At 43.2% G+C, this 23,633-nt stretch overlaps 1 protein-coding gene across 1 annotated transcript in view; it reads left to right on the forward strand.

Annotated features, from left to right (window-relative positions):
• Positions 1 to 5,115: 5,115 nt before the first annotated feature.
• LOC109918042 (opioid growth factor receptor-like protein 1) overlaps positions 5,116 to 23,633 on the forward strand; it is a 27,240-nt gene continuing 8,722 nt past the window's right edge. Inside the window, exons 1-7 of the mRNA XM_048608515.1 lie at positions 5,116 to 5,497; positions 10,076 to 10,135; positions 14,144 to 14,197; positions 15,438 to 15,506; positions 17,184 to 17,262; positions 18,391 to 18,469; positions 21,381 to 21,606. Of these exons, the coding sequence (XP_048464472.1) occupies positions 5,387 to 5,497; positions 10,076 to 10,135; positions 14,144 to 14,197; positions 15,438 to 15,506; positions 17,184 to 17,262; positions 18,391 to 18,469; positions 21,381 to 21,606 (678 nt within the window). The 5' untranslated portion in view covers positions 5,116 to 5,386. The remainder of the gene's footprint in view (positions 5,498 to 10,075; positions 10,136 to 14,143; positions 14,198 to 15,437; positions 15,507 to 17,183; positions 17,263 to 18,390; positions 18,470 to 21,380; positions 21,607 to 23,633) is intronic.

Genomic DNA, 23,633 nt, shown 5'->3' on the forward strand with positions numbered 1-23,633 from the left:
TATCTGCTGCCTGTGTACATCTAGTTGGTGGAGGCTGTGGATTTGGAAGTTGCTGTCAAAGAAATGTTACTGAATTAATGTGGTACACACTGCTGCGGCTGTTAATTGGTTGTACAGAAAGTGTCAGTCACGGGGTGTCTTTTGTCATGGATGATGTTGAGTTTCTTGTTGAGAGTGTAATCTGGCATCCAATCCTAGCATTCAATGCTTAATTCACCTGAACACCTGCAACTTTAATCTCTTAAACTCCCACTGTTCCCTTTACCCCAGCTCCACCTTCAGCTAAGTGCATCCTAAGCTCTGGAATTTCCCTCAAGACCATTGTATCGTCTGTCCTGTTTTAAGACTATTTGTTAAACTTATTGACTGAACTTTGACCCTGCTAATAATGTGTCTTGAGTCTCCTTGGGATGAATTCCCATTTTATGAGTCCTGCACATATGCAAGTTGTTGTAAATTTCTCATTATCCTGTCTCCTTTAAACCTAACTCAACCCCTCCACCACTGTGATTTGGTTTGATTTATTATTGTCACATGAACCAAGATACAGTGAGAAATATTGTTTTGCGTGCCATTCAGACAAATCATACCTTATAGGGTATGGAAGGTTTGAGTTATAAGGCTGGCTAGGCTGGGACTTTTTTCACCGGAGCATAGGACGTTGAGAGGCGACCTGATAGAAGTTTATAAAATAATGAGGGGTATAGATAGAGTTAATGATAGGTGTCTTTTCCCACAGATGGGAGATTTCAAGACTAGGGAGCACGTCTTTAAGGTGAATGGAGAGAGATTTAAAAAAGAAATGAGGGGCAAATTTTTTACACACAGGGTGTGGAATGAACTTCCTAAGGAAGTGATGGGTGCGGGTACGGGTACAATTACAACATTTAAAAGACATTTGGATGGATACATGAATGGGAAAGGTTTGGAGGAATATGGGCCAGGAGCGGGCAGGTGGGACTAGTTTAGTTTGGGATTATGTTCAGCATGGACTGGTTGGACCAAGAGTCTGGTACCGTGCTGTATGACTCCATAAGTACATCAGGATAATAGAACAGAATGCAGAATATAGTGCTACAGCTTCAGAGAAGGTGCAGAGAAAGATCAACTCTAATATATGAGAAGACCATTCATAAGTCTGATAACAGCGGGGAAGAAGCTGTTCTTAAATCTGTTAATATTGTGTTGTAAGAAGTATGATCCTCATTCCCACAAGCAATCTGTAAATTACAAAATCCCTCAATTGGAATTCGAAACCTAATTCTTTACTTTTGGAAAAAAAAATGAACAGAAAAACGAAAGATACACGTTAATTTCTTGTCAGTTCTGAGGCCAGATTTCTTTCTAAAAGAACGAAGGAATAAGATTTAAGACTGAAATACAGATAATATATAAGACTTAAAAGCAGGAGTGGGCTATTTGGCTCTTCAAGCCTGGTCCATCATTCGATAAGTGCAGGGCTATTCTGATTGAGGATTCAGCACTATTTTCCTGTCAGTCCCCCATAACCTGGATACTGAGGGACAGGATCAACCAACGTTTGGATAGTCAAGGTCTGATTAGGGATAGTCAGCATAAACTTGTCCACGGTAAGTCATGTCTGACATATCTTTTAGAGTTTTTCGAAGAGGTAACCAAGAGGACAGATGAGGATAGAGTAATGGATGTTATCTATATGAACTTTACTAAGGCCTTTGACAAGGTCCCGCATGGCAGGCTAGCTATGAAGGTTGGGTTGTATGTGATCCAGGGAGAGCTAGCTAATTGGATTAAAAATTGGCTCGATGGTAGGAAGCAGAGGGAGATGGTTGAAGGTTGTTTCTCAGTCTGGAGGCTTGTGACTAGTGGTGTGCTGCAGGGGTCGGTGCTAAGACCTTTGTTATTTGTTATTTACATAAATGATCTGGATGTGGATGTACAAGGCATGATTATTAAGTTTGTGGATGATATCGTTGATAGCAAGGAAGGTTATCAAAAATTACAGAGGGATGTTGATGGATGTTGATCAGATGGGGAAATGGGCTGAGGATTGGCAAATGCAATTCAATACAGATAAGTGTGAGGTGTTGCACTTTGGAAATCAAGGCAGGCCTTATACAGTAAATGGTAAGCAGTGTTGTGGAACAGAGGGACCTAGGAGTACATGTACATAGTTTGTTGAAAGCGGCATCACAGGTAGACAGGTTGGTGAAGAAGGCATTTAGCATGCTGGCCTTCATCAGTTGAGGCATTTAGTATAGGAGTTTAGTTATGTTATAGTTGTATAAGTCGTTGGTGAGGCCACGCTTTGGAGTATTGTTTACAGTTTTGGTCATCCTGTTGTAGGAAAGACATAGTTACACTGGAATGTGTGCAAATAAGATTTACAAATATGTTGCCAGGACCAGTAGGCCTCAGTTATAAAGAGAGATTGGCCAGGATAGGACTTTATTCGTTGGAACGTAGGAGAATGAGTGGTGACCTTATTGAGATGTATAAAATCATAAGGGTCATATATAGGATTTATGCATATAGTCTTTTTCCCAGGGATTGGGAATTGAAAACTAGAGGGCATGGGTTTAAGGTGAGAAGGAAAAGATTTAAGAAGGACCTGAGAGGCAACTTCTTCATGCAGAGAGTAGTGTGTATATGGAATGTGCTGCCAGAGAAAGTGGTTGAGGCAGTTACAGTAACAATGTTTAAAAAAATATTTGGAAAGGTACATGGATGAAAAGGGTTTAGAGGGATATGGACCAAATGCGGGCAATTGGAATTAGTTGAGTGGGCACCACGGACCAGCTTGGGCCGAAGGGCCTGTTTCCATGCTGTATTACCCTATGACTCTATAACCCTTGACCCCCTTATCTATTAAGTATCTATTTAACTCAGCCTTGAATAAAGTTACACGTATTTCTGGGGAAGTTAATTCCATGTTTCCCCCACAAGAGGAAACATCCTCTAGCTTTCTACCCCTCCAGTCCTTGCAAAAACTTGTGTGTTTCGTCATCTCCAGTTAATTCAAAAGAAAGAGCTTGTTACAAATTAATTACAAAGGTGTGTGTAATAAATAATTCATTGATGAACCAGTGGGCCATGAGCATGTCATTATTGGTGATTAGCACTACTGTACCATTAACTTTCCCCTAAAATCGCAGTTTGATTTGGAAAGGCTCAAAGACCGCTGACTTGATTTGATTTATTTATTGTCATGTGTACCTAAGTACAGTGAAAAGCTTTGTTTGCGAGCAATATCGGCAGGTCATAGTAAGCAAGGACATACAGATCATAGGATGAAAAAGGCTTGGACAGAGTAAGGCATACAGATTACATCACACAGGATGTACACTAGACAAGATCAACATTATCAAGATCAGCATTATTTGAAGTGAGAGAAATTAAATGAGTGGTATTGCACAAGTGGAATTCATTTAGCGCATTATGCCTTTGCAACTAGTTTCATTTCCCTGCTTTTCCCCTAGAGTCCTGCAAATTTTTACTTGTATTTATCTAATTCCTTTTTGAAAGTCATTCCGAAATCTGCTTTCCCCTCCCTTTAAGGCAACACATTCCATCTAGTGGTATTAGGCCTAGACTATTAATTGAGAAAGTAAGGTAATGTTCTGGGTTCAGATCTGATCATGGTGGATGGTGGAATTTGAACTCAATACAAATCTGGAGTTAAGAGCCAAATGATTTTGGTAGACAAACAGGAGGCTGGAAGGACACCGCAAGCCAGGCAGCATCTGGAGGAAAGGAGCAGTCAATGTTTCGGGTATAACATTTCTTCAGGGCTGGGTGATGTTGATTATCAGGAAAAAACTATCTGTTTCACTAATGTCAGGGTATAAAGGACACTTTTTTTGGGTTATAATTTAAAGGAAGATCATCCTTGAGGGGAGGGAAGGGAAATTACCATCCTTACCTGGTCTGGCCTACATGTGACTACATACCCACAGCAATGTGGTCGATTCTTAACTACCCCCTGGGCAATAAATGCTGGTCTAAAAATGTTAAGAGGTGATTAATGCTGGCCTTACCAACAACACCCAGATCCCGTGCATGAATTGATTGAAGTGCACAAGATCCTGAGTGATCTTGACCGGGCAGATGTTTCCTCTTCTGGGAAAATTGAGAATGAGTCACTGTTCAAAAATAAGAGGTTCTTTGTTTCAAAAAGTGAAATGTTTTCACTGATTGTTGAGAATCTTTTGGAACTCTTCCCAAAAGGGTAATGGGAGCAGTGTCTGAACGCGTCTAAAGTGGAGGTGAACTTGATAAACTGGGTGGGGGGAGTGTAAAAGGCTGTGAGGAAGAGGTGGGAATGTGGAATATGAGGTTCCAATCATGATCTTATTAAGTGGCAGAGCAGGGTCCAGCCGCTGAATGTCTTCATTGTCCTTATTAATTTTTGAAACTAGAGCTGGGGTAAACCTAACATTGCCTCAAGCCCTTTAATGAAAGTCCTTTCACCCGGGTGCAGTTTAGTTTGTGGAATCTGATGACGGTAAAGCCACATTTCCCTCCAAAACCACCCAATTCCTGGGCGGTGTGAGAGATAACAAGGTGCAGAGCTGGATGAACACAGCAGGCCAAGCAGCATCAGAGGAGCAGGAAAGCCGACATTTCGGGCCTAGACCCTTCTTCAGAAATGGGGGAGGGGAAGGGGGTTCTGAAATAAATAGGGAGAGAGGGGCAGGGGAAGGGGGTTCTGAAATAAATAGGGAGAGAGGGGGAGGCGGATAGAAGAGAAGATAGGTGGAGAGGAAACAGACAGGTCGAAGAGGTGGGGATGGAGCTAGTAAAGGTGAGTGTCAAGGTAGGGAGGAGATAGGTCAGTCCAGGGAGGACGGACAGGTCAAGGGGGTGGGATGACGTTAGTAGGTAGGAGATGGGGATGGGGCTTGAGGTGGGAGGAGGGGATAGGTGGAAGGAAAAACAGGTTAGAGAGGCGGGGACGAGCTGGGCTGGTTTTGGGATGCGGTGGGGGGGAGGGGAGATGTTGAAGCTTGTGAAATGTTTGGTTTTTCGCGAGAAGCGACCGGCGCTGCCTAAATGCAGCTTTCACACGAGCTGCAAGGACGAGTCCCAGGAGTCAGCTGTTCTTGAAGTTTCGACAATGTACAACCGGAGTAAGGAACGAGCCCTCTCTTCCCCTCCCAACCGGAGGCAGGCTCGAAAGGAAATCGAAAGAGAAAGAAATTTGCTCTGATTTCGTTTCCTGTGTTGGAGAGAGACTCCTCCCTCTGCCTCGTTCCCTCTCTGTTTCCCCCCCCTCTCCGGTCCATGACTGTGAACTTTCTGATTATTTGCACTTTGCTGTGTGATTTCCCAGGTCTGTAGCTATCCGCAAAGGAGCCTGCGGGGGGTCTAAGGATAGCGCTCGGAGCATCGGCTTCTCCCGCGGACAATGTGGGGAGATGAAGACTATGATTCCACTTGGGCAGAGAGCGAAGGGGAACCTGAGCCCGAGTCAGCAGCGAGCTCCCCGAAACCTCAACAAAAACCAACGGTGCCCCCGGTAAGAGCAGGGCTGAGGCTTTTTTTTTGTGGGGGGGAGGTGGGACTGCTATTGTTGGCGGAGACAGGGGGGAAATTCTGTCGGAAGTGTTTGCATTAGGAGCCCGGCCGCTTGTGGCTGGATGTTAGTCGCCAGTATTTCTCAGCCTTGCAGTTTCTGGCTCTCCCAGCCACTACACAAGGGGTGAAATTCGCATTGGACCCTGTAGATGTATCCGAATTCTGAAGTTTCGCAGCTGAACATTTACAAGGTTTTGTGTGTCTAGCTGCAGTTGAGCATGTTTCAAGGAAATAGGTACCACCATGTTTGCACAGTACTGGATGTTCCTGCTTTCAGTCAGGGACCCAGGATTGGGAGTTCCCAGCCTGCTGCACTGCACATATATGGCTCCTGAAATCCCCTGTATCAAATAAAACAATTCCAGGAATACTCGCAGTGGGCGTGAGTCACACACACATTGTCCCTTGTCCACCCAAATACGCCGAAGGCTCAAGGATGGTTTGCTCCAGCCCCTGTTTGACGGGTTCTGGGCTGGCTATCTGTTCAGTCGAGTCAGCAATCCATTCAGAGTTACCCACGTTGCTGTGGGTCTGGAGTCGCATGTAGGCCAGACAGGCTAAGGATGGTAGATTTTCTTCCCTAATAGACATCAGTGAACCAGATAGGTTTTTCGCAGAAGTCCAGAAGAGGGGTCACTGGACTGGAAACTTTAGCTGTGCTTTCTCTCTCCCCAGATGCTGCCACACCTGCTGAGATTTTCCAGCAGTTTCTGATTTCCAAAATCCGCAGTTCTTTCACTTTTTTTTCGCATCTTAAGATCAATTGGCAGCGCTCGCCATTCAACTGGCTCTTCATCCCAGATTTTTGGTTTTTTTATTGAAGTGAAATTTTACCATCGGCCATAAATTAGGGTTCTGGATTATCAGTTATTTCTAGTTCACTGACATTGCCACTCACTTGTAAAGTGTTTCTGCTGCCCTCCTGCGAGTTTCAAGCCCCAAGTGAGGTTCAAAAAACAGAAATTGGTGGAGAAACTCAGCAGGTCTGTGTAGAGAGGAACCAGGTTAATGTTTTGGCTCCAGTGACTGTTCTACAGAACTCCGCTTGCTTTGAGCATCTGATGTAAGGTGAGTGAACAACATGCCTTACCTGGCAGTGCTGGTTTGAGTGATTAGAGCTTCCTCTCTGAGTGAGTTGGCTTGGGAAGGGACACTGTTGTTTGAGTGAATTTTTTTTGCCACTCATTTTGAGGATCTTTGGAAAAGGTGCAGAGAAAGATCAACTCTAATAGGAGAGGACCGTTCATAAGTTTGATAACAGCAGAGGAAAAACTGGCCTTAAGTCTGTTGGTATGTGTTTTCAAACTTTTGTAACTTCTGCCCGATGGAAGAGAGTGTAACTGGGGTGGAGGGGTTTTTGATAATGTTGGCCGCTTTCCTGAGGCAGCGGGAAGTGTAGACAGAGCCAATAGAAGTAAGGCTGGTTTTCATGATGGACTGGGCTGTGTTCACAACTCGCTGTGTAATTTCTTGCGATCTTGGGAAGAGCAGTTGCAATACCAAGCTGTGATAGATCTTTATAAGATGCTTTCTACGGTGCATCCATAAAAATTGAGAGACATTGTGGACGTGGCGTTTTTGTTTGTTTTCCCTCATTTCCCTTCCTTTATAAAAGACTTAAGTCACTATATAATAACTGAATAAAAACCGAAAGAACTGCGGATGCTGTAAATCAGGAACAAAAACAAAGTTGCTGGAATAGCTCAGCAGGCCTGGCAGCATCTGTGAAGGAGAAAACAGTTAATGTTTCGGGTCCGGTGACCCTTCCTCAGAATAAGGGTCACCAGACCCGAAATGTTAACTCTGTTTTCTCCTTCACAGATGCTGTCAGACGATATAATAATTGATTCTGTTCCTGATGAGGTGTGAGAAACAGGTGGCCATTCAGCCCCTCACCCTTAAGCCTGTAACACAAGAACAGGAGGAGGCCATTCAGCCCCTTCATTCACTTACAAATTTTTTCCTGTTGGTTTCAGACAGCACCAATTGAGGTGAATGGCAGGCGAGCCAAGGAATTCATGAGGAATAATTTCATTCCACAGCGAGTGGTTAGACTTGAAAGATGCTGTCTAAGAATGTAGTAGAGAAGTATTCAATTTAGCTTTCCAAAGGGAATTGGATAGGCAGCTGAAGAAAGGGTTGCACAGCAATGGGAAAGAATGATGGAGTGGGACATGCCAAATTGCTCTTGCAGAGAGCTAGCACAGCCTAGATAGGCTGAAACTCCCTTTCCACACGAGCGAGACTTCTGGCTGCATACACGTTGCAATTTTTGTTTTTTTAAAAAAGGAATTAGAATATTTTGGGATGTAGGCATTGCTGACAAGTCTGGCATTTATTGAACAACCCCAGCTTTTGTGTGAAGGTGAAGGACCAGCTTCATGATTCTTTTTAGCTGTTTGATACAACTGGCTAGCATTGCTGAGGCAATTAGGAGTTGACCGTGTTGCTGTAGGCCAGGAGTTACGTAAACGCAGAAGGTATGTAATGAAAATGGGTTTCCTTCCCTAAAGGACATTTTGAGAGTCTGACCACTCTACCAGCTCTGTGGTTACTTTATTTTTACAGTAATGCCAACTGTTATTCCAGATTTCTTTCTTAAGCTGAATTAAAATTCTTAATCAGCCACAGTAGGAAATAAGCTCATATTCAGGTCTCTGAATTTTCTTGGAATCCTTCCATCTACAAAAGGTGATGGACACAGCACACAATCCATTTCAGACTTGGGGCATTTCTTCCTGACACCTGAAGAAGTGAATCCTTGAGGAACTGTCACAATTGAGATGCCTGAAGCTACTGAGTGACATTGCAGGTTGTTGTCCTTGATGTTGGCATCTGTTTCCAAGTCACTGTAGCCGTTGGTCGTTATGGTGGTGAATGCCAGTCCACAGAGGTGTCACCATTTTCCTGTTGCCAGCGAGTGACTCCCAGCTGTGAGAGCCAGTGTCCAGGGCCGTGTTGTCACACTCACGAACATCCTTGAAGTGGAGCTCTGATTGCCTGGTACAGAGATCTCACTGTGCAGAAGGCCCTGGATTTGTGACCACCTTCTGTCCTGATGATGTTTGAGGACAAACAAAACGTGGGATCCCTGTCACAAGGGGGCTGCTGTAATCATCATTGTATCCTGCTGGAATATAGCCAGAATGCAGCACAGACAGTGAAAGTAGAAGTGATTTGTCTTGATAACTGAATGATGTCCATGTGTCTCAGCAAGCTGCTGAGAGCGCACATTAACCCATCAGCTTAGTCCCCAGGTTAACAAATTCTGCCAATCCATTTGCAGCAGGCTGTTATTTAGTGTGATCCAGGATGGGCATGTAACCATGTCCATGACTTACTCATGTTTCCCCACCCCCGCAATGTTTACTGTGAAGGGGAGCAAGCTACCAACGTGGCACAGACTGTCTTTGTACAGGAGCATTCACGTGGTGATTAGTGCTGCATTGTCAGGATAGAGGAGTGCTCTGATCGGGATGTGTTTTTGGTTTCACTTTCAGTCTTGGTAGATAATCTCAAGCACAAGTCACACTTTTTTTGCAAATGTAATCGCTGGCTTATTTATTTTAATAACTCCATCTAACCTTTGGACCACAGGGACAGAAAACAGTTGTTTAGCCCCTCCAAGTTGTCAAGCATGATTCTAGGAGTACGGCAGTCAGCTCCTTGAGACTGCTAAGTAAGAACAGAAGGAGGCCATTCAACCTTTTGGGCTTAAATAATGAACTGGCAGAAACCATTCAGCCACTTAAAAACTCATTGGTCTACATTGCCCCTGTCATGAGTAATGCGTACGTACTGAACTTCTAGCACAGATGTCTCATGGAGTCAAACAAAGTGCACCAGAAATTTCTGGTACTTTCCAAGAGACACAGCTTTGAATTTTGCAAGTATAGCGTGGCCAGTATTTAGTGTTCTGTGTAAGTGCCTGTAAGGAATTCTACATTTGCAAATCCTATGTCTGTCACAGTTAAAATTGTATTCAAAACCATTTTATTTCTAAGCAATATCCAGACACGTCACACTTCAGCATTTCATTCTCTGCCTTTTGGGTGCCATCCTCCAGATATTGTTATTTGTCGATTTATGCCCTGCATCAAAACATCGAGGGAAGATTTCTTTGAGATTGACCTGTGTAAACAGAATTTTTTTTTTGAAGTTTCAACAGCTAAGCAGGAGAAGATTTAAGGAAATTTATCCCGATTTTCCATTTGTTTCCTGGGCATCATTAACTCCTGTTGTGTTTGGTTTACTGTAAATGTTTTCTTGAAGTACTTTAGCAAGCAACATTTTAAGAAAGAATACTTAAACCTCTTGCTCAAAACTATATTTGTTCAATCTTGTCTCAAGTAGGAAATGATGTAAGGGAACTTCCTGGAGACAGTTCTGAACTAACTGCAAATGTCAGCGCTTGCATATTTCCAGCTTGCACTTTGTGGCACTGGTCCGTGAACAAGGGCAAACATACTTGATCATTCATACTCTTCCTCTTACTGTCTGTGCATTTACTATCCCTCAGATTTATTTTCTTCGGTGGTTGTGGGCGCTAATCTTCTCCATTTTTTCAAACTGGATCCAGGTGAGTTTTTCTCATTCTCTTTCCCTTTTTTCAAGGACAGTTAAACTAAAGGTTACTGTTGCGGAATAAGTAGTTACCCATTTAAGATGGATGAGAAAGTTTCGTTACTCAAAGGGCCATCCGCACTTGCAGCTCTCTTCCTCAAAAGGTGGAGGAAGCGGAGTACTTGAGTATTTTCAAGCAGAGGTGGATAGTTTTCTGATAAGCTGCAGCAATGGTGTAAGAGCTTATCAAAGTAAATGGAGTAATCAGAACAGTCAATATCTTAATGAATGGTGGAACTGGGTGGAGGGACTGAGTGGCCTACTCCTCCTCACTCTCTCTTGATTGTATAAATTCCTGAATTACAGCCGAGCTGTTTAAGTGAACAATATTCGGATGCTGGGGGTTGATTAGTTCATTTGGCTGGACGGCTGGTTTGCGATGCAGAGTGACACCAGCAACATGGGTATGATTCCCACACTGAGGCTTCCATGGAGGATTCTCCACCTCAACCCTTCCCCTCGCCTGAGGTCTGGTGACCCTCCGGTTAAACCACTACCAGTCATCCCTCTCTCTAATGAGAGAGCAGCCCCATGTTCTTCTAGGCCTTTACCTTTACCTTGCTCAGACTCTAGCTGCACCTTTCTCTATCACCTGCTCTATTGCACCTTTCTTGACCTTGGAACATCCCGAAGTATTTCACAACCAATCAAACGCTTCTTGAAGCATTGTCACTATTACAATTTGGGAAATTTGCACAGAACAAGCTGCCACAAACAGGCATGTGATCCTTAGAAGGTAATTTTTTATTTTAAAAATGGTTTGAGGGATTAATATTTACCAGGGATAACTAATCTCTTCTTCAAAATTGTGCCATTGGGTCTTTTACACCACCAATGTGAGCAGATAGTTTTTAAATTCTTTTCTAGAACTTTTAAAAAGACACGACTTTGAATGTTGCAAGTTTAGTGTGGCCAATATTTAGTGTTCTGTGTAAGTGTCTGTAAGGAATTCTACTTTCTGATATTTATTCTGACATTGAGTTCCATGTCTGTCAGAATTAAAACTGTGTTCACAACCCTTCTGTGCAATATTCAGTATTCATTCTCTGCCTTTGGGTGCCATTCTCTCGATATTGTAATTTGTTCTGATGCAGAGCATAACCAACATCGAGGAAAACGATGGTGTCTCCTACTGTGTCGTGTTCCTTCAGTATTCACTGTAGTGTCAGCTTGGGTTCTGTTCTCTAATCTCTGGCGTGGGAGTTGAACCCAGTCTTCTGACTAATACTACCCACTCATTCAAGCCTGAGAGCTAATGGGAATTGCAGTCTAGGCTCTGACATGAGGGATGGCTAGATTTACATACCAGAGTTCGGCACATTCAATCTAACCCCAAAAGAGAGAGGGAAGATTGATAAGAAGCTTATATTCAGCTTCAGTTTCTAATCTATATTAATGGTTTCAATAAGGCGATCAAGTACAGGGAAGGTGGTGGTGTATTGGGTAAAGTCACTGCATGAGGATCTAGAACCCTGGGTTGCTGTTCTGAGGACATGGGTTCATGTTCCACTGGTAGATGAATTCAGTAAAGAAATTTGGAATAAAAATTTAGTCTGGTGTTAACCAATTTAACCACTGTCAATTGTTGTAAAAACCCATCTGGTTCAGCCATGTTATTTAGGGAACAGCATGTGACTCCAGACAAAAATGTGGTTGACTTTTAACTGCCCTCTGGGGAGTTAGGCCTAGCCAGCGCTACATACATCCCATGAATTAATGATAATAGAGATTTATCAATAGTTTTCTTTGTTTTGTCAAAGAACTGCTGATGCTGGAAGTCTGAAACAAAATCATAAATTGCTGGAAAAACTCAGCAGGTCTGACAGATTCTGTGAAGAAAATCAGAGTTAACATTTTCAGGTCCGGTGACCCTTCTAACGATACCAAGCTGAGTTGTAAAGTTAACTGTGAGGAATATGTAGAGGGATAGAAGCAGATTGACTGAGTGAGCAAGAAGGTGGCAAACAGAGTGTGATGTCGGGAAATGTGAAATTATGCATTTTGGTGGAACAAAGATTCACTGGATTGATTTGGGGATGAAGGGATCCCCTTGGGAGTAGGGATTAGGGAGACTTCTCTGAAGTTTAGTGAAGAAAGCGAATGAAATGGTGGCCTTTTTTTATCTAGAGGAGTGGCGTATAAGGATGTTGATGTATTGTTGCAGTTACACAAAACCCTGGTGAGTTTCCACATGAAGTACTGTGAGCAGATCTGGACACCACACCTTAGAAAGCATATGTTAGCCTTGGAGGGCGTACAATGTAGGTTTACAGGTTATGGGGAGAACTTATACAAATTAGGCCTGTTTTCTCTAGAATGTAGACGGTTTAAGGATGATTTGATGGCAGTGTTCAGCATATTGACAGGGTAGATAAAGTTCAACAATTTCCACTGGTTGTGGATTCTAGAACTAGGGGTATAGTCTGAGCATTAGGGCCAGCCCATTCAGGAGAGATGTTAGGAAGCACTTTGACACACAAAGAGTGGAAGAGGTTTGGAACTCTCTTCCACAAATGGCAGGGAATGCTGGATCAGTTAGTTTTAAATTTGAGGGAGAGGAATTTTTGTTAAGCCAAGCTATGAAGGGATATGGGCCAAAGGCAGGTATATGGTGTTAGACCACAGATCAGCCATGATCTCATTGAATGGTGAAACAGGCTCATGGTTGAATGGCCTACCCCTGTTCCTATAGAGGAATGAGAGGTGATTTCATTTGAAGCATTGACAATTGTTTGAGGGTTTGACAGGGTAGATGGTAAGGGGCCGTTTTCCCCTCTGGCTGGAGAATGTCAGAATGATTCTGGATTCTGACATTCTCGAGATAGAGCCTCAACTGTTTTAAGGTTGTAACGAGAACAAATCTTTTCACTCAGGACGATGAATCTAATATCCTCCAACTCAAAGGGTTTTTGAATGGTCAGTTTTTTTTAATGGGTATTCAAGACTGTGTGTGATAGATTTTTGGGTGCTAAGGGAATCAACAAAGCATACGAAAGAAATTTCTTATCGCACATTTTCATGATCTGAAGATGCTGAAAGCACTGTACATACAGTGAAGAACTGTTTTATTTGTTCACGGGATGTGGGCATTGCTAGCTGGGTCAGTATCTGTTCCTCACCCCAAAATGCCTTTGAGAAGGTGATGGTGAGCTGCTTTCTTCAACCACTGTGGTCCTTTGGGGCATAGACACATCCACAGTTCTGTTAAGGTGGGGGTTTTGAAGTCTATCACTATTGTAATGTAGGAAACATGACATCCCAGATTCCACAAATATGATTATAGCCTGACAATCTTTGTGATATTAATTGTGGGATAAATGTTGAACCTTGGTGTCATGCACAGCAGGAACCCTACATTCATGCCAGCTCTCTACAAGAGACTCCTGAAGAACCTCACTCCCCTGCACTTTCCCAGCAATCCTGCAAATTTTGTCTGCTCGGATATTTATCCAAATCATTTTGAAGGCTTCCATTGAAGTCTCGGGCAGCGCGTTCCATATTCAAATCACTCGCTGTGATTTTAAAAAAAAACAGTTTGTTTTGCCATCTTTTTGCCAATATCTTTAAATTGATGATCTCTGATTCTCTTGCTGTACTCTATCCAGCTGTTTCTTGATTTTTCAGCACTTCTGTCAAGTCTCTTATGCCTTCTCTTCTACAACCCCAGCTTTTCCAAACTGTCCAAATAGCTGAGGTTATATTAGTCAGAGCCCTGCTGTTCTTGGTGATAAAGTCATGGATGTTTTACTTGCCTGAGAGAGGAGATGCTGATTTGGTTTAACACAACATCTAAAAGGACAATGCAGCAGTAAGTTACACTGAGTGTTGGTCAATGCTTGTTAAATTAAAGCGTATATAAAGCCCATTTACCCACTTGTGACTACATCAGTGCCACTGTCATCAAGCTCGTTGGCAGTTTCCGTCAGAAAACACCAGTCTAAAGTATGTCTGTGTTACTTTACAGAAGAACCGACAAGAAACTGGCCCAAGACCTGAGAAGCGAAACTATCTGAAATATGTAGGTACCATACTACATGTTGTGCATGGCTTTTTTTACATTCATTTGTAGGATGTGGGTGCTGCGGACAATGCCAGCGTTTTACTGTTTGTCTGCACTTACCCCAGGGAAGGTGTTGGTGAGCTGTCGTCTTGACACAGTGCAGTCCTTGATATAGGTACATCCAATGCTGTAAGAGAGGGAGTTCCAGAGTTTTGACCCAGTGGCACTGAAGGAATAGCAGTTATTCCTCTTCAAGATGAAGTCAGAAGTCACACGACGCCAGGTTATAGTCCAACAGGGTTTATTTGAAATCACAAGCTTTTGGAGTGCTGCATCTTTGTCAGGTGAAGGATTTCAGATAAACCTGTCGGACTATAACCTGGTGCCATGTGATTTCTGACGTTGTCCACCCCAGTCCAACACCGGCATCTCCACATCATGGCTTGTCAGGCTGGTGTATGGAAGGGAAACCTTCCAGGAGCTGTCCCCGTTTGTCTGCTGTCCTTTTTCCTTTTAGGCACTAGAGGTGTTAGGCTTCATTCATGACTCATGGAGTTAATCTGTCACCATGGAAATTAGTTGTGAAAGTGAGAGTTTAACCCTATATCTTTTCTTTGACCAGATGAGATTCTGGTTCCGTTGCTCAGATGTTTATTTGTTAATGCATGGGATCTGTACAGGTCAAGACAATGGTGTATAAAAACAAAGGTTTTATGCCAATTTCATAGAGAAGCTTCTGATCACCTGTTGCTACAGATGATGATTTCCAGTCAGAAAGTTACACATTTATTTGCCCAGATCTCTATCCAACTGTGTTTGAATAGTGACCATTCCAAGTTAGTACACGTGATATAATTGGATAATGTAGACATTACATGTTCACATCTACCTGCAGTACATGCTTGGGATTACAGCAAAGCCTGTGCTGTTTGTTCTGTTTCTCCATACAGCCCCACCATAAAGTTTATTTTGAAAAAGTGGAAAAAAAAACTAAAAGGAAAGAAAAGTTGGATGCAGAAACTTTTTCTCCTTTACCTTACTGCCTAGTGTCAGACTCCAGGTTATCTGTTGCACGGCCCATGTTTAATCCTAAAGTCCAGCTCCTGATCCTGGCCTGGTAGTTCACTGCATGTTCGGTCCAGGTCCAGGTCCTGGCCCTGGCCTGGTGATCCACTGCTGAAGTCCTGTAACTGAATCTTTTATTTGAACAGCAAATGTTTTGTGGAAGTTGCCAGTATTGAGCGTTTGTTTGTTTCAGGACTCGGCACATCGCTGGCGAAATTGGAGAGCAGCAAAGGACCTCCAGCGCTATCGGCATGGTTACCCTGTAAGTCTGAGAGAGTGTTGTGTATCATCAGTCATGTCTGCCTTTAAACACCTTTGAACTGGCTAGCTAGGCTGCTGTTCATTTGCAGCACTGAGGAGGTTTCCAACCTTCAGTTGCAACAGGACAAGACTTAGCCTTATTTCATTTTACTTCGGCGTATGTCTGTGCTGTAAATTTATTCAACCCAACTGGCTCCAGGTGGTGCTCCTCCCACCCCACAATCTGTCTTTCACTAAAATCAAAATACCGTGGATGCTGGAGACCTGAGGTAAAAACAGAAAGTGTCGGAAATACTCAGCAGGTCGGGCATCCTCTGTAGACAGTGAAACGCTGACTCGGATTCCTGCTGATTTGAGAGACTTGGGGACATTTGAAAGCGACAGGTTTTGTCTGGTACTGGGCTTCCTGCTCTCGTCACCATTTTTCTTCACAGGCAGTTCACACAGGGCGAGGGTTACAAGCCTGCTCCCATCACTTCTGCCCTTGCTGACTCTAATGCAGGGGTAATGGTTCAAGCCACTGTATACTATTATTGAAATCAGGCCCCTTCTGTAAGTAGATGGGGTCTGGGCCACTGAGAGGTGTCATGAACCATGGTGAGGCCCAATTTCAAGTCATGATCCAAAAGAAAACAGGTGTTTGACATTCCCATTGAGATAGACTGGCAAGCTTCTCCTTCATGTCAGTTGATCACAGTATCAATATCCAAAGCTTTTAATTGCTTTAGACTTCTCAATTGTCTAAATAAATACACAGGCCGTGAAAGTGGTTTTCAGGTTATTACATGGTAATATAGATGCCAATCAAAGGAAGTTTTCTCTCCCCTCTGCCACTGTATAAACATTGCTTGCTGAGACTTGAAGTGTGTTAGTCATTCTTGGATTTAAGCCTCATATTCGTAAAGAGGCCATCTATTCAGCCTGCTTTTGTTGATACAGTTGCCACATGGCTTCGTTATAAATGTCTTGATGAGCTTGAAACATTACCTTGTAATAACCTTTTCTTCACTGCTTAGTTGTTTATTTACACAAGCAGTTAGAAGTGCAAACAAGCTCTTAGTATTGTTACTGCAAATGGCAGTGGTTGATTGTAACTTTAAAGAGGTTGTAAATTCAATTGATTCTCCAGAGGATCTTTACAAATTATATTTTATTCTATCAGTTTGAGGATCATTTCAAAGGCTCATTGGTTCCCACATTGTTGATATGAGCAGTTCTGATGAAGAGTCTGTTTCTCTCCCCATAGATGCTGCCTGACCTGCTGTCTTTTGCCAGCAGTTTCTGTTTTTGTATAGTTGATTTGGGCCTTTTTAAAGGAGATGAGTCTGTGGGTTTGGGAAATTTCTTGTCTCAAACTTACCCCCTGGAGAAACCAACCTGCTAATTCTCTTTCTCCCCACAAATAGTCCCAAACCTGCTGGGTGTCTTCATTTTTTTTTGGTTTTAGGCAGCATGCCCTGCTATTTTCTTTCCCCTTCTTATGTATCTAACTTTGCCTTTCATGTATTTATGATTTGTCTCAAACATTCTGTGATAGCGAATTTCACATCCCCACCAATCACTGCACAAAAAAGGCTTCCCCTGGATTCACTATTGGGATTCTCAATGTTTACGTGGGTCGTTTTAATGTTAATTGCCAGCTGTTTTCCCACTTTGATCCGGCTTCTATTCCCAACAGGATTTAGATGATAAAGCAAAGAATAATGATAACATTAACTTCAAGTTCTACATGAATCAGAAACCTTCTCAGCCTGATGGTAAGTGGTTGCCAACTGATAGTTTGTTTTCTCATAGCCTTCGGAAGAAGTCCTTTCTAATATTCAAACAGTGATTGTAGAATCTTTTATGGTCACCTGAGAGGACATGGAACCTTCTTTTAACGTTCCATCTGAATAACCGCACCTGTCTGTGTAGCAGTCCATCAGTTTTTTTTTCATTTGGGGGATACAGGGGGCCAGCATTCCCAGTGTTAAATAAAGCATCGCTCAGAGAATATTTTCTTGATATCTGATGGAAAGTTGTGGAAATGTACAGTAGTTTATATGAAAAGGGTAAAGATAGGTTCTGGGTCCTTGTTAAAATGCTGGCTATTTTCCTGTTTTTTTTTCCGAAAGGGCTCTAATTCTCAGGCTTCACCACTCAATACAGGGAATGTTCTTTTTCACTCGTTCATGGGATGTGGGTGTTGCTGGTTGGGCCTGTATTTATTACCCATATTATTGCCCTTGAGAAGGTGGTGGTGAGCTGCCTTCTTGAACCGCTGCAGTCCACGTGCTGTAGGTTGATTCACAATGCCCTTAGGGATTGAATTCCAGGTTGTTGTAAAGGAATGATGATCTATTTCCAAGCCAGAATGGAGAGTGGGTTGGGGGAATCTTGCAGGGGGTGGTGTTCCCATACATCTGCTGCCCTTGTCCTCCTCAATAGAAGTGGGTCATGGGTTTGGAAGGATCTTTAGCGAATTTCTGACTTCTAGAATAGAACATGAACTCTCAATGTTCACATTCTGAGGTGAGAGTCCTACTCACTGTCCATGACCAAAAGCACTTTGTTGTGGAACGAGCTATCCTCTGTGGACTTTAAAGAATGTCGTCTTTGGAGGAGGATGTCAGACTAATAATTTAGGACTTTTGCAGCTGATGAGATATCCTACACATCAGCATGAGTTTACATTTTGATCTGTATCCAGGGGTATAAAGTAGAGAAGAAACTGCATTAGCCAATCTTCTGACACCCTCACACAGGGAAAGAAACAACACGGTTTGGCTCTACAGTGAGCACGTTAGAATTTAAACATTTTCAACCAGGTGGTTGCTACTTTAGTTTCCCTTTTACTACCAGCCCTTCAATGGGAAATTAACTTTTAATTTCTTCTCCTGTTCTAGAATGGACCATTGATGAGATAATTCAGAATTGGAAGGGAAAATATCTACATTTGGAGAGGAGCCATTCATACATCCAATGGTACTTTTTTCCTTCTTTATATTTGTACATTTGACTAGATATTCTGTCTGATTTTTTTTTTAAATTACATGGTATGTGTTATGCAGTGTGACATTGGGAAGGTAGATGATCTACCTCAGCACTCACTGAGACCTCTCTGCCCTGCATTGTTTCAGCGTTGCATTGGGTTAACATGGTGCATAAGAAAGTTTAGGATACATACCCTTTGTAGACAGGTGTATTGAAGACCAAAAAAGAAACTCTGAAATATTGCAAAGCTCTGGCTGAGCTGCCCATAGAGGAATGTGGACACTTAGCCACCTGACTTTGGGAAGAACATCAAGGAGGGGAGGTGATGGCCCAGTGGTATTATCGCTGGACTCTTAACCCAGAGACCCAGATAACATTCTGGGGACCCGGGTTCGAATCCCGCCATGGCAGATAGTGGAATTTGAATTCAATAAAATATCTGGAATTAAGAATCTAATGACGACATGAATCCATTGTCCATTGTCAGAAAAACCCATCTGGTTCACTAATGTCGTTCAGTAAAGGAAACTGCCATCCTTACCTGGTCTGGCACAAGGCTAAATTAAACAGCTCTTTCAAAGAACCAGGACAGGCACAGAAGGCTTTGTTCTGTGTTCTGAAGATTCTATGATCTACAGGCAGACTTGGAATAATGATCTGACTGACATTCCCTCATTTCCCACCATCTCCGTCTCCAGTCTGATGGCCACCTGTTGTCACAGTCTTGTCTCTCGATGTTTATTTTTCTTCATTCCTGGGATGTGAGCCGGCAGGCCCAAAATTATTGTCTGTTCACAATTGACCTGGAGAAAGTGATGGTGAACTGTCGTCTTGAACCGCTGTGGTCCATGTGGTGTAGGATAAAGTTGACATAGTCCCAGAGAACCATAGCGCTGCTCTCTCATTTCAACACTTACAAGGATGTTGCCAGGTTTGGAGGGTTTGAGCTGTAGGGAGGGGCCGATAGGTTGCAGCTGCTTTCCCTGGAGCATTGGAGGTTGAGGGGTGACCTTATAGAGGCTCATAAAATCATGAGGGGCATGGATACGGTGAATAGACAAGGTCTTTTCCATGTGGTATGGGAGTCCAAAACCAGAGGATATAGTTTAAGGTGAGAGGGGAAAGATTTAAAAGGGAACTGAGAGGCAACTTTTTCATGCAGAGGGTGGTGCGAGTATGGAATGAGCTGCCAGAGGAAGTGGTGGAGGCTGGTTCGATTACAACACTGAAAAGGCATCTGAATGGGTATATGAATAGGAAGGGTTTAGAGGGATATGGGCCAAATGCTGGCAAATGGGACTAGATTAATTTAGGATATCTCGTCAGCATGGATGAGTTGGACCAAAGGGTCTGTTTCCATGCTGTACAACTCTGAGTTTGAAGTTATGTCCATGCGACACAACAGCCCAGTAATGACAAAACATCACTGAGACAATCTGACCATCTGGCCTTGGCCAGAAACTGACCAGACCAGCCATATGAATACTGTGGTTACGAAAGCGAGTCAGAGGCTAAGAATTCTGCAATAGTTAAGTCACCTCCTGGATCCTCAAAAACAGTCTATCTGCAATGTACAAGTCAGGAATGTGATGGAACACTCCCCACTTGCTTGGGCCCAACAAAACTTAAGAAGCTCGACACCATCCAGGACAAACTGCTTGATCGGCATTCCATTCAGCTCCAGTAACATTTACTCCATCCACCACTAATGCACAGCAGCAGCGGTGTGTACCATCTACAAGATCCACTGAAGTTAATCACCAAGACTCTTGATCAGCAAGCTCCAAACTCAGAACTTGTACCACCTCAAAAAGGACAAGGGCAGTAGGCATATGGGAACACTACCATCTGTGAGCTCTTTTCCAAAACACAACATCATCTTGAATAGATCTAGATCACCTTTCCTTCACACTGCTGTTGGGGTTAAAATGCTGGAATTCCCTCCCCACACTGCAGGTGCCCTGGGAGTTGGTTGGCTCAGGACAATTGGTATGCAATGGAGAGAGACGAGAACAGCCAACAATAATTACAATCGGCTGAGATTGCCATGAAGACACTACCTTCTCAACCTCGCCCCTCGCCAGAGGTGTGGTGACCTTCAAGTTGAACTCACCACTTGTTTCTCCTTTCAGCTTTCACAACATCCTTTCTATAGCAGGGAGACTAGAATTAAGTGCAATGTTCCAAAAGTGGCCTAACCAATGTCCTGTACAGGCACAACATGACCTGCCAACTCCTCCTCTACTCAATGCACTAACCAATAATGGCAAGCGTATCGAATGCCGTCTTCGCTACCCTGTCTACCTGCAACTCCATTTTTAAGGACCTATGAACCTGCTCCCCAGGTCTCTGGCAACATTCCCCAGTGCCCTACCATTAAGTGTATAAGTCCTGCCCTAATTTTGCCTTTCCAAAATGCAGCACCTCACATTTATCTAAACTAAACTCCATTTGCCACTCCTCAGCCCACTGGCGCATCCGAACAAGATCCCATTGTACTCTGAACTAACCTTCTTCACTGTCCACTACACCACCAATTTTGGTGTCATTTTCAAACTTACTAACTATACCTCGTATATTCACATCTGAATCTTTTATGTAAATGACAAAAAGCAGTGGACCCAGCACTGATCTTTGTAACACACCGCTGGTCACAGGCCTCCACTTTGACAAACAACCCTCCACCATCTCTCACTGTCTGTCGCTCTCACTCTCCTACCTTCAAGCCAGTTTTTTATCCAAATGGCTAGCTCTCCCTGGATCCCATTTGATCTAACTCATTCAACATCAATGTTTCAGTCGCTGTGTGGTTTTCACTCTGGATGACAAGCAATGCTTAAAACGTTTCTGACCATCTGGAGCGATTCTCACTTCTAACCATTTGTTCGTCTTGTGGTTTCAGGTTGTTCCCATTGAGAGAACCTGGAATGAATTGGTATGCCAAGGAGCTCACAAGACAAGAAATTGAGGTGTGTATCAAAGGAAGGGAATTACTCAGCATTGTCTTCCATTGGATTCAAATGAACCAAATATTCCTGACCTTCAGAAAAAGAGTCAAACTGTACAAGCGTACAAGCTTACAACACAAATGTTTTGATTTCAGAATTTGGAATAATTTGTTTCCTTGGCTCAGATTTTAGGGATGTTTTTAAAACTACCTTAATTCAAAGAAAGTCAGTATTTTCATAAGCACCTTTCATGACTTCACAACATCCCAAAGTGCTTGAGCTACTCTGAAGTTAGTCACTTTTGTAATGCAGTTTGCACAAGACAGATCCCCAAAACACCAATGTGATAAAGACCAAATTATCTGTTTTGTTTTTAAGTGCTAATGGTGGCAGAATAAATATTGACCAGAACACAGAAGAGACCCGCCTATTTAAAATCATGTCTGAGAGGGCAAACGGGATTTTCATTTAATGTTTTGTTTCAAAGATAGTTCCTCCAATAGTCTATGAATTCTTCAGTTATGCACTGGGAGTGCCAACTTCAGCTCCAGTGTGGGGCTTGAACCTCTGACCATTTGTCCAGTAATCCCCTTGCCATAATGGCTGCGTGTAAAGAAGTTAGAACTGCAGGGGGTTTTGGTGAGACAGAGCTGCATGTGTTTTTGGTTTAAGAACATTTGTGCTTACAGTGGAGGCAGTACAGCAAGGCTTCACAAGGCTGGTCTCCAGGATGAAAGGGTTGTCATATGGTAAAGGCTTGAGTAAATTAGGTTGATATTCCCTGGAGTTGAGAAGACCCTGGTGGTCTAGTGGTTAGCATTCGGCATTTTCGCCATCATGGCCCAGGTTCGATTCCTGGTCAGGGACTGAGAGTTTATGGAGCTAATGGTGTGAAACTACCATCTGTGGGATTATGACTGACTGCCTCTATGTCAGAATCACGTCTAAATGTAACAATAAGGGAACGTGAGCTGGCTTTAGACCATTGTGAGACAGGTTAGTTTTACCCTACTGATAATGTTAAAGTAGTAATCCTGCTGGATACAAGAGAAATTGCAGCTTCAGATATTTGGTGTTATGTGCTTGCCTGAGGGACTCCGAGAGGTGATCTCGTTGAAGCACACGAGATTCTGAAGAGGACTAACACTGAGAGGTTGCTTCTCCCTGGCAAATACATCTAGAGCACAGTCAGGAAGCAGAGTGGAGGGCACGCCCCTGTCTGCATCAGTGGTGGAGATGGTCAAGAGCATCAAGTTCTTGGAAGTGATGATCACCAACAATCTGTCCTGTCCACCCACATTGATGTGACAGTCAAGAAAACACAGCAACACCTCTACTGCCTCAGGAGGCTAAGGAAATTCGACATGTCCTCAATGACCCTTACCAATTTTTATCGATGCACCATAGAAAGCATTCTATAAGGATGCATCACAGCCTGGTATGGCAACTGCTGTACCCAAGACTGCAAGAAATGATGGAGAGTTGTGAATACATCCCAGTCCATCGCACAAACCTTCCATCCAATGACTCCATTTATACTTCCCACTGCCCCGGGAAAGCAGCCGACATAATCAAAGACCCTCCCTCCCCGGTTATACTCTCTTCCACCCTCTTCCGTTGGGCAGGAAATATCAAAGTTTGAATACACATATAAACTGAATGGCACATTCCCTGCTGTTATCAGACTTTTGAATGGACCTCTCAAATGTTAATTCTGATCTCTCTCGCTCTCTCTACACTTTCTCTGCGGCTGTAACACTGCAATCTACACTCTGTTCTGCTACCCTGATGCGCTTTGTATGGTATGATGTGACAACAATAAATCAATCGACAATCAATCTCAGGATACAGGCTCAATCGTTCAGAGTCAGAAATCACACAGCAGCAGGTTATAGTCCAACAGGCTTATTCGAAACCACAAGCTTTAAGAGTGCTGCTCCTTCATCAGATGAAGTGATCGTTCAATTACAGAACAAAACCGGAAATGACACTACTCACCATAACGGACCGGACAGTATAAATTCTAAGCGGAGTAGAACAACATCGCTTCATTAGAGGCCTTGCTGATGATGTCACCTAGCATGGTGACAAAATGTCTGAATGAGAACAAGCCGGCTCGGTGTGCAAGTCATCAACCTGGTCTACTGATATAACAAGGTGTAGAGCTGGATGAACACAGCAGGCCAAGCAGCATCAGAGGAGCGGGA

This window comes from Rhincodon typus, chromosome 19, assembly GCF_021869965.1.
Source record: "Rhincodon typus isolate 14 chromosome 19, sRhiTyp1.1, whole genome shotgun sequence".
NCBI classification, from domain to species: domain Eukaryota; kingdom Metazoa; phylum Chordata; class Chondrichthyes; order Orectolobiformes; family Rhincodontidae; genus Rhincodon; species Rhincodon typus.